General features: G+C 51.7%; 1 protein-coding gene across 2 annotated transcripts in view; it reads left to right on the top strand.

Moving 5' to 3' along the window:
* The first annotated feature begins 1,794 nt into the window (after positions 1-1,794).
* The window catches only part of MYO5B (myosin VB), a 337,920-nt gene continuing 329,162 nt past the window's right edge, over positions 1,795-10,552 (top strand). For both annotated transcript variants that reach the window (XM_043443867.1, XM_043443866.1), the window contains exon 1: positions 1,795-2,130. In XM_043443867.1, coding sequence (XP_043299802.1) covers positions 2,104-2,130 — 27 coding nt within the window. In that variant the 5' untranslated portion in view covers positions 1,795-2,103. The remainder of the gene's footprint in view (positions 2,131-10,552) is intronic.

The raw sequence follows: 10,552 nt of genomic DNA, 5'->3' as shown, positions 1-10,552 counted from the left end.
GAACCAGTGAATTACAGAGGGACTAGACATGGGTAAGGGAAGTCCACAGAAGTTACTACTTCAACAAGTCTAGCAGGAAAGAACAGAGGGGAAAGTCAAGAGCCAGTTGAGAGGGCTGATGGCTCGGATGGTAAAGAATCTTCCTGCAATGCGGGAGACCCGGGTTTGATTCCTAGGTGGGGAAGATTCCCTGGAGAAGGGAATGGCTACCCACTTCACTATTCTTGCCTTGAGAATTCCATGGACAGAGAAGCCTGGTGGATTACAGCCCATGGGGTCGCTAAGAATCGGACACAACAGAGCACCTCTCATACACACTTCCCTGCTGGTGGAATGGTAGGACCACTGACCCAGCACAGTGGTGGAGAAGGCAAGGGGATCTGGAGTAGAGGTGGGGCTGAGCCTTAGCAAGGACGCTTTCTTATCTGAGAGAGGAGGACCCCGGTGAAATGTGAAGACACAGGTGTTGAGTCCCACTCCCAGCCTTTCTGATTGGTCCTCAATGAGGCCCCATATTTTGTATTTCTAAAAATTTCCAGGTGATGCTAATGGCCCTGGGGGCCACACTTCAAGAACTACCAGAATACAGGGAAGGACACTATGCAGACAGGTTTTTGAGGGAGAGAGACAGGACAGAATCACTTCTTTCTCCTCTGGTGGGTGATAGGAAGAGCTCCCTTTCAGATCCAAGAAGAGTCGTCCAAGCTTAGGTCATTGGCATTGGTCAACCCTGGAAGTACGATTCTTTAGAAATAGGGAGGAACTTCAGATACTGGGGTCCCACCCTTCGCCAAATGGAGTTCCTCACGGGGAACTCTTAGAGCTCCCCGGGTGATTCTCATTCAGGAGGCATGGTTGAGAAGGGCGGCAGGTGGACTAAATGGGGATCCTGATTTCCAAGCGGGAAGGTCTTAAATGGGATGGGTCTAAGGATCACCCGCCAGGCAGTGGGGCTCCGGAAGAGCCGCAGACATGGATGCTCTGGCTGAGAACTGTTTTCAGAAGTCATCCCTCGTTCAGGTACAAACGCCATCCGAGAAGACCGCATCTCCTCCTACAGCCCTTGCTCTCCCGCAGACTCCTGCCAATTCTTTTCCTTTTTGGCTGAGATTTCTACTTTTCGTTGGAAGCCGAAGAGAGCGCAAAGTTGCCAGGTGTCAGTGGCAGAGGGGACCAAAGTAAATGAGACAGAGAACGGCAGAGGGGCTGGGAGTGTGCGTGAGAGGGAGGGAGGGGGGAAATGTGAGGTTTCCCAGAGAGGCAAACAGTTCTCCGGTGGGGCGTCCGGGAGCCTAGTTGGAAGCTGTGGGTGAAATCTGCAAAAGTGGAGAAGAGTTCCGACTCCCACGTTGCTAGCGCTGCTTTCAGCGCGGGGCGCTATTCCGCGCAGAAAATCTCGAGTTTCTCCAAATAGTCTTTAACAGGCTACCCATAAATGAATTTTAATAATGGGAATGTTAATGCCCAAGGAAAACCTACAGGAAAAATGTATGAAGCCTTTCGGCCGCAGGCGTCTCTCCTTTTTACTCCTCTTTTCCCTTCTCTGGTTCTTCCTCCTCTTTGTGTTTTGCTTTCCTGGTCTCCTCTGCGTGTCCGCCCAGCCTCTCCCGGCGCAGTCCGAGCGGGGGGCGCGCGCGGCAGGTGCAGGGCTCCTACCTGCCCCGCGCGCGCCCGGCGGCCGGCAGGGGGCGGTCGGCGATCGCTTCACGCGCGGCCCCGACCCGGCCCTGGGCACCCCGCGGCGGCGGGCCCGGCCCCCGCAGGGCTCATTGGAGGCGGCGGCGGCGGCGCACCGGCCGCGCGCCCGCCCGCTCCCTCCGGCGCGCCCGCGCCGCCTCCCATACCTGCGCGGGGAGCGGCGCCGCGGCCTCCTCCCCCGCCCGCCGCCAGCCGCCGCCGCGGGAGTAAAGGTCGAGCCCGCAGACAGCGAGCCGGCCGCGGCGCCTCCAGGAAGCCGGCGGGGCAGGTCGGAGAGGAGGGAAAAGAGCCGAGAAACTCTCCGGCAGAAGATGGCGCCGGACGGGCCGGCCGAGGACTGAGAGCCGCCGGGACCTGCCGCCCGCCCCGGGCACCGCGTCCGGGCTCGGCCCGGCCGGCGCAGTCATGTCGGTCAGCGAGCTCTACAGCCAGGTGAGTGCGGGCCGCGCCGAGCTCGGCGCGCGAGGGAGGGCGGCGGGGCGCGCGGCCCGCGGGGTCTCGGTACCCCGCGGCTCCTCGGGGGCGTGGGGGCGCGGGCTACTCCTCGCAGCCTCCCCGCTCCGCGCCGCCTCCGAGCCCCTAACTTCGGGTGGCGGAGAAAGTTTGGCTGTTCCGGGAGCGCCCCGGCCAGGACCGTACCCCGGCTCCCCGACGCCCTGCCGTAGCTGTACTCGCCCCGGCGCAGTCCGGCCGAAGCCCCCGGCACCTTCAGGCTCGGAGCCCGGGCCGCGGGGACCGCCCTCCCCACTCCGCCGCCCGCGGTGGTCCCCTGCTTGGGGACCCCACCTCGGTGCTCTGCAGCGCGATCTTCCGAGGGCGACCCTTTCGCGTGCCAGAGGGGGAACCCTGAATTCGGGGGGGTGACCCTCTCGCTTGCCAAAGGATCTGAATTCGGGGGGGGTGTTCCTCCATTTGCGGGGTGGGGAGAAAAGGTAGGGTCTCAACCTGGGGGTGGGGCGCGGCGGCAAGGTGGTGGGGAAGCCGCGGGTCTAAGGATGCTCGGAGACCTCGGGAGGGCGCGGGGAGCGCTTCCTTACTCGGCCGCCGGCTGGGTATTTTGAGGTGGTCCCTCCGGGCGGGCCCCGAGTGGGCTTCAGTCCCTGCGGGGAGGGGGTGGGAGTACTGCTGACCCCCGGGGTGGAGTGTGGGATTTCCAGGATGTCCTCAAGGTCAGAATGGATGTGCGGGACTCGGTCCTCGGAGTGGGGAGAACAGGTGCGGCGGGGCGGAGACCGGCTTCCGCAGCAGTTGCAGCGATTGAAGTTAGAGACCGGACGCCGCTCCCCCCCAGCGCCAGCCGCCGCCGGGGCCCCCTCGGGGTGGCGCTTGGTGCGGGGGCGGTGAGGGGGTGAGGGGCCTTTTTTACGTTCGTACCCCATCCCCCCTTAAAATTTTTTTTGTTTTTGAGTTCTGGATGTCCCCGACACGTCGTCTGCCGGTTTGTCTTCACTGGGGCGGGGACACGTTTGCCAGTGCCTGGTGCCCACCTGTCCACGTGTGCAGAGGGGCGTCTGGCGCGTGCCCGGGTGTGTGATCCCCAGGACGCGCGCCCGGGCCAACCGGTCTGGGCGGGGGAGGGACAGCTACTTCCGCATCCTCACCTGGAGACGTCTCGCGGTTGCCCGCACCTGGGCGAGCCCTTCAGCTCCGTGGGCTGGCCGCCCCCTTTCCGTTTAAGGAGTTTTCTAATCCCTCGCCCTCTTGGAGGGGGATAGGGCCGAGCCTGGATGACGCGAGGTTGGCAGTGGGGTCTGTAACCGGGCTCGGGGCGGGGTCTCCCTCACCTGGGGCACCTCGCTGGCGCCGGCCGCGATCCCTGATGAAAGCTTCTGGGAAGATAGGGTGTGGAGCCGGGGGTGCGCTCTCTGGCGTTTCTGGTTTGGGAAGAGCGCCCCATCCCGTTGACCAGTGGGAGTCTTGAGAGGAGCCCTCCAAGCTTAGCTTTCAGTTCTTCCCTTGAAGCGGGTTATCTGGAACCTCAATGGGAGGCTGGAAACCAGCGAGGCAGGGGAAAATCTGGAGTGTAAAGTGCTGAACCTTACGAAAGTGCACGAAAATACCGCTTGTATTCCTAAGTAAAATGAGTGACTCAACCGAATATACCTGCCACATATCCTATAGTACTTTATCAAACGATAACTAATTGCCGTATTACATGAAGCTGATGGACAACTGAAGAAACCCTTAATTTTTGGAGCCCTAATCTTGAAAAACAAGAATATCAGGTTGCTTTTAAAGACAGCTTTCAGGGGAAACACTCGATTTTTAGTTAGAAATGAGCATATTGCATGTTAATTATTAGGAATGATGAGTTAGTAGGAGTCTGAGCTAAAAGTTACAGTGTACTCTCTCTTGACTTACAGATAATAAAGAACAAAAATGGTTCTTGAAGAAAAGGTCTTGGGAGGGCACTCAAGGTGCTTAAGGAAAAAAGTAGCTTCGTTGGTATGAGGATTTGGCATTCTTAGTCCAAAAGCAGTCTTAGCATTTCTCCCTGAGGCTCGGGGACTGTACCTCACTGTTAATAGGCTTCTTGTTCTTAATCATGTTTTAGGTTTATGAATCTCAAATTGAGATTTTTCTGTGGCCCATGCAGTAGCTTCCATCCAGATTGCATCTTGAGCGGCTCTTACTTTTTCTGGCAGAGTTGAACACACTTACGTTTTACTACGAGGAGCAGTTGTGCTGTTTCCTCACCATGACCATCCCACTCGCTAGGCTGGAGTCTCAGCATGCATATGAATCACAGATTATACAGAGAAACCGTGCCTGCGACTTAGATTCACTTTGTTTCTTGGGGAAGATGATTTGTTTATTTTAGTGTATTATCAGAGCAGCCAATGTTCCCGTTTTTATTTTTAACTTGCTAGTGGGCTTTTCTAATGTGAGGAACACTGGGTCCAGGCACGCACTTTAATATATTATGCATGATGGAAATAATGATCTATTATGCCAACAGCATTTATGCGTGGGATGGAAATTTTTAGAGCCCTTTATTGATTATACCTGTTGCTTTAGTGACATGGTATAAGAAGATGTTGTTGTTGGACTGTGAGATGCTTATTTAAGTGTATAAATTAGCCTGTAAGTACTGTAAATAGTTTCAGGTAAGAACTTGGTATATTGGTCTATTCCCAGTTACCCAAGGAAAAACTTTCTTCTCTTCCTTCCACGTTACTGTTTTCTTGCTCTTCTCCTTGTTTATCCATTCTCTGTAACTGGGGGCTTATATGATATGTGGAATGTTTTGTGGGGAGGGGAGAGATGATTTTAGTTATTGGTAGAGGGCATTTCCCATGACAAAAGCACTCTTGTTTTCAGAAGACCCACCACCTTGCCTTTAAGAAATTGCTTTCTTTGTTCTGACGTTTTCCTCAATGGGAAAAAAGAGTGAGAGTGCATGTGTGACGCTTCGCTTTGAGGGTGACTTCAAGGTGAGTCAGCCCCATCCACCCATACAGAAAGGTGGAGCTAATGATGGGCTCTTGTCACACGTGGCACGGATGTGGAAGGTGCTGGTACTTTGTTTCCAACCCACAGGAAAAGACAGTCTTTTATAAATCAAATTAGCCCAGGTCCCAGGAAGATGTCCAAACATGCCTAAGCATAGTAAACATGATTTGATTATGGTAGTTGCAGAAAATAGTCTGGTTTTTAAAGTTTGAAATACATAACCTCTCTTTCAGGCTGATTAATGCAACCCTTCTCTATACGAGGGTTATTCTGGATGAAAAATCGAAACACTGCTCTCTCAAATCATGAGGTCTTCGTGTGCCACTTTGGTCCTAGCCAGCAGTGAGAGTGTCCGACTCTTTGCAATCCCATGGACTGTACAGTCCATGGACTTCTCTAGGCCAGAATATTGGAGTGCGTAGCCTTTCCCTTCTCCAGGGGATCTTCCCAACCCAGGAGTCGAACCCAGGTCTCCCGCATTGCAGGCAGATTCTTTACCAACTGAGCGGCTGGGGAAATCAGCAGACTGACACCAGCACCTTCAAATCCTCCCTTTTCTGCCTGGCTTCTGGCTGATGGTGGGGTCTGAGCGGAGGACTTGGGAGTGCTGCTAGGAGGTGACTTTACTAGTGGACACGCCCTGTGTGTGTCAGTGATGGCTTTGAGCTCAGGGGGCCTTTACGAAGGGCACTATTTTGGGGCCAGTCCTTTGGAAAATAGAACTTGTGCTTCTGGGCTGATGTTCTCGAACTGTCTCCTCCCTGTGCATCGGGTGACACAGGCTTCTCCAGGTATCAGTCTGGAAGGCAGCAGGAGCTCCCGTTCCCCTGGTGCCCACTGGTAGAGAGACCAGGGCCTGGCGAACCGCTGCCATGATGCTCTTCGTCTGCCCTGGACCGCCCCCTGCGCGCTGCCTGGCGCTTGCTTCCTCCAGCACTCAGCTCCTGGGTCTCTGTCAAAGCTTCCTGGAGCCTGAGAAATGATGTCCCTCCCACCCTGCCCCCGCGGGGGACAGCCCTTTAACCAACAGGAGTCTAAGAGCTGTAGCTCCCAGTTCTCCCCAAGGGCAGCTCTCCCCGAGGCCCACGCTGTTTTCAGAGCTCCTGCACAGGCTGAGCACAAGTGCTTCTGCTCAGGACTTCCCTGACCATCACACTCCTGGGGGGCTTCCTTCCCTCCCCCAGTTCATGGTCCCACTCCCCTTTCCCGAGAACCTTGCCTGATAGAGCCCTCAGACAGGGTCCTCATCCCAGGGTCCAACGTGGGGAACCTGGATGAACCCAGCGCTGTGGTGGCTTGGCCAGGTGGGCACTGAGAAACTCCAGGGCTCTTGGCCACTCAGGGCTCTGGGTCCCACACTCCTGTCTTTCTTCCTGGCCTCATTCTCTGCCTCACCTGTTGCTTTGCTTCCATCCCTACCTGTCACTCCATTTCTTCTCCCCTTGCCCACCTGAGCCTGCAAACCCAGTGGGCCGTTCTTGACTGTGCTGATGACCATTAGAATTCCCAAGTTTCTTTACTTACAGAACAGAAAGAGATGCACAGAATTAGAGAACGAATTTACGGCTGCCTGGGGGAAGGCTGGTGGTAATGGATAGTTAGGGAGTTTGGGTGGACATGTACACACTGCTCTGTTTCAAAGGGGTAACCAACAAGGACCTGCTGTAGAGCTCAGGGAACTCTGCTGAGTGTTACGTGGCAGCCTGGATGGGAGGGGAGTTTGGAAGAGAATGGATGAATGTATATGTGTGGCTGAGTCCCTTTGCTGTTCACCTGAAACTATCACAACATTGTTAATCAGCTATACCTCAGTACAAGTTAAGAAGTAAGAAAAAAAAAAATCTTAAAACTTTGCACAGAAAAAAAAAAGAATTCCCAAGTTTGCATGCAAATTGTTAACCAGTTCGTAGGGCATGTTCTCCGCCTGCCTGTAACCTCTGTGCACTGAGCAGGCTTGCCCTGTCCACCCTTGTTGATCGTTTCTCTGTCACGCCACGTCTCCCTGATTAGGCTGAGATCCTGGAGAGCAGTTGTTGTTCAGTCGCTCAGTTGTGTCTGACTCTTTGTGACCCCATGGACTGTAGCACATGAGGCTTCTATGTCCTATACTCTCTCCTAGAGTTTGCGAAGGTATCAGTTCTTTGGTGCTCAGCCTTCTTTATGGTCCAACTCTCACATCCATACATGACTCTGACCAGAACCTTCGTCGGCAAAGTGATGTGTCTGCTTTTTAATGCACTGTCTAGGTTTGTTGTAGCTTTTCTTCCAAGGAACAAACATCTTTTAATTTCGTGGCTGTGGTCACTGTCTGCAGTGATTTTGGAGCTCAAGAAAATACAGTCTGTTACTGTTTCCATTTTTGCCCCTGTGTATTTGCCATGAAGTGATGGGATCAGATGCCATGATCTTCGGTTTTTGAATGTTGAGTTTTAAGCTAGCTTTTTCACTCTCTTCTTTCATGCTCATCAAGAGGCTCTTGAGTTCCTCTTCGCTTTCTGCCTTTAGGTTGGTGTCATCAGATGCTGGACCAAACACTTTGAAGTCTCCACTGTGTGTGGCTTCCCTTATGGCTCAGCTGGTAAAGAATCTGCCTGCAATGCAGGAGACCTGGGTTCGATCCCTGGGTTGGGAAGATTCCCCTGGAGAAGGGAACGGCCACCCACTCCAGTATTCTGGCCTGGAGAATTCCATGGACTGTATGGTCCATGGGGTCGCAAAGAGTCAGACACAACTGAGCAACTTTCACTTTCACTGTGTGTGTGCTCTGCCTCGTACCCAGTAGGGTGTTATCTGGGAGATTGCCCCCGCCCCTTGTGAAACCTCTGGAGTCCTGCTGGGTGTGAACTTCCTTATAACTGCGTGCTGACACCAGGCCTCTCCATTTGGGCCTCTTGATAGAGCTTACTTTTCAGCTGCTAGTTTCTCCCCATTTCCTTTTTGTTGATGTGTTCCTAATATTTCATTTTGTTAGCTTCAGGATAGCCACCCATTGGACTTTCTGACAGCTCCAGGCCTGGTTGGAGTCTATTATTGTGCTTATTTTGTTCAACAGAAAGATGGCATTCTCTTGCTGTTGGAGGGCCAGGGCTCCTCTAAGTAGAAACTCAGCAGACATTCTAAATTCTGGCATGCATGTGTATGTGTCTGATACTGTCATTTTCTGTGGTAAGACTTAGCCATAAACTATAGTGTTTATAATATAAGAGTTTTACACACCACTTTCTCTAGATGATCAAGTGTCACTGCTCATACAGAATCATCAGGGTAAACCTGGATAGGTTTGAAATACTAGTGGATCTCTGTTTTCTAATTCAGTAGACTCCCAGGAACCACATTAAAAAGCAGTCCATTTTAAATTGAGAGGACTTATGTGTGCCATGATGTTCTTGTCTACACAAACACATTTTGCATCATCATTGGACAATAAAACCTAAATTCACAAAGTTAACAAGCCAGCATGCCCTGTGTGCCATGAGAGGAGAGCACCTGCTCATAGTTCCAGATGTTCTGTAGCGGTGTTGGTCAGGTGGGCGGTGGGACCTGAGTGGGCTTGGAAGAATGAATAGGTATTGGATACACGTGGAGACTGGGAACAGCACCATCAGTAGGAGACAGTAGAGTGATTTTAAGCATGGACAAGGATGACTAGTAGCCACAATAGTATTTTAAAAACTCTTTATGAAAATCTAAGCCTATTGTAAAAATAGAGTTTCTGTGTATTTATTCCCAAATTCCCATGATGTTAACACCTCATAAGTACATTGTAATCATTGAAACCAGGAGATGAACATTTGTACAATACTGTTAACTTGTCTACAGGTTTGTCTACACGCCTGATGGGAATCTCCCTAGGTTTCCCACTACCGACCTTCCCTGGGAGGAGCCCATCTAGGATTCCATGTTGGGTTTAGCATCACAACTGCCTAGTCTCCTCTGTTTGGTGACAGTCCTCATCTTCAGCTTCTCCTTTTGACCTTGGCACTTTGAGAGCATTGGTCAGCTATTTTTGAAGAATGAACCTCAGTTTGAGTTTGTCTGATGTTTTCCCATGCTTCGATGAAGTTATAAATTTTTGGCAAGAACACATCAGAAACAGTGTGCCTTGCTCACAGGAGATGGACCATCTCAGGAGATCTGTGATAGCAGTGTCTCATTACAGGTGGTGTCACTTTGATCCCCTGCTTAAGGTGATATCTGTCAGTTCCCTTTTATCGAAGACTGGTATTCAGAAACTAAGGTCTGGGTGCTAGGTGTGCTTATCCCTGTTTGTTTATAGTCATTTAGGGATTACTCAGATTAGAACTCAAATACCTGGTTATACAGGCAATGGAAGAAGAGTCATTTATGACCTTGAAGTTTCCACCATGAGGATGGACAGAAATAAAGAAGGCAAGGATAAATGCTTGATTTTGACACTGAGTTTGGGGTGACAGTGGTTTGTCTAAGTGGAGACATTTACGTTTGAGGATGTATGAACAAGCTTAAAGGAGAAATGTGAGGTTCTGACGTTCTTGCAAATAAGAGATGCCTGGGATTTGCTTTCCTCTTAGAAATAGAGTTGTCTTACAGCATGATTTTAATAGAGATAAGATCATGACCTTGGGATGGGCGGTCTCGGGCTCTGTGGCCATGATCTTGCCGTGGACCATATGGGTAGTGCGGTTACACATTCTCAGCTCTGACACGTTGGAGCAGATAACCTTCTGAGCTTTAATTTCTTAATCTGGAAAATTGGCATGGTCCCTGCATTATAAGATTATTGGAGGATTATGTGATCAGACACAGGTGAAGTGCCTGCCTAGCACAGTGTCTGCACTTGGCAACTGTTCATCAGCGTGATTCCCTCTTCAGCGATGGTGCGGATGTCGGCTTCCTCTCTCAGCCCATCTGGCAGGGGTGTTGGCTGTAAGGGGAGAGACAGGGAAGAACTGCTGCAAGTACAGAACTACCTGAGGAATGGAGAACCAAGGCTTAGGGATGAAGGTTCCCATCCCCACAGCCTCCTGGGGAAAGAGCAAGAACAGTTTGGAAGAAGCTTTCAATTTAAGCTGTGCTGTCTGGTCTCCTGTTACAGCTCTTAAGGAAAATTAAAGCAATTTTTCACCATGCTCTTTTTTTTTTTTGTTAATACAAATGATTATTGAAACCATTCATATAATGCAGGAAAGGCAAGGGCTCTGTAATCCCATTCCCAGACAGCTCCTGTTAACTGCACACGTATGCCAGACCCACCGTGTCCAGTGGGGTAAATCCAGTATGTAACACGTGACTGTTGAGCTCCTGGGGTGAGGCTGGCCTAAGGTGGGGTGGGTACACACCAGATCTCCAAGGTTGAGCACAAAAAGTGAATGTAAAATGTCCCACTTAGGCTTTCTTTATGTTGATGAAGTGTTCAGATAAT

This window comes from Cervus canadensis, chromosome 23 (genome assembly GCF_019320065.1).
Source record: "Cervus canadensis isolate Bull #8, Minnesota chromosome 23, ASM1932006v1, whole genome shotgun sequence".
Taxonomy (NCBI): Eukaryota; Metazoa; Chordata; class Mammalia; order Artiodactyla; family Cervidae; genus Cervus; species Cervus canadensis.
Note: the sequence above shows the minus strand (reverse complement) of the source record. Positions and strands in the feature narration are given on the sequence as shown.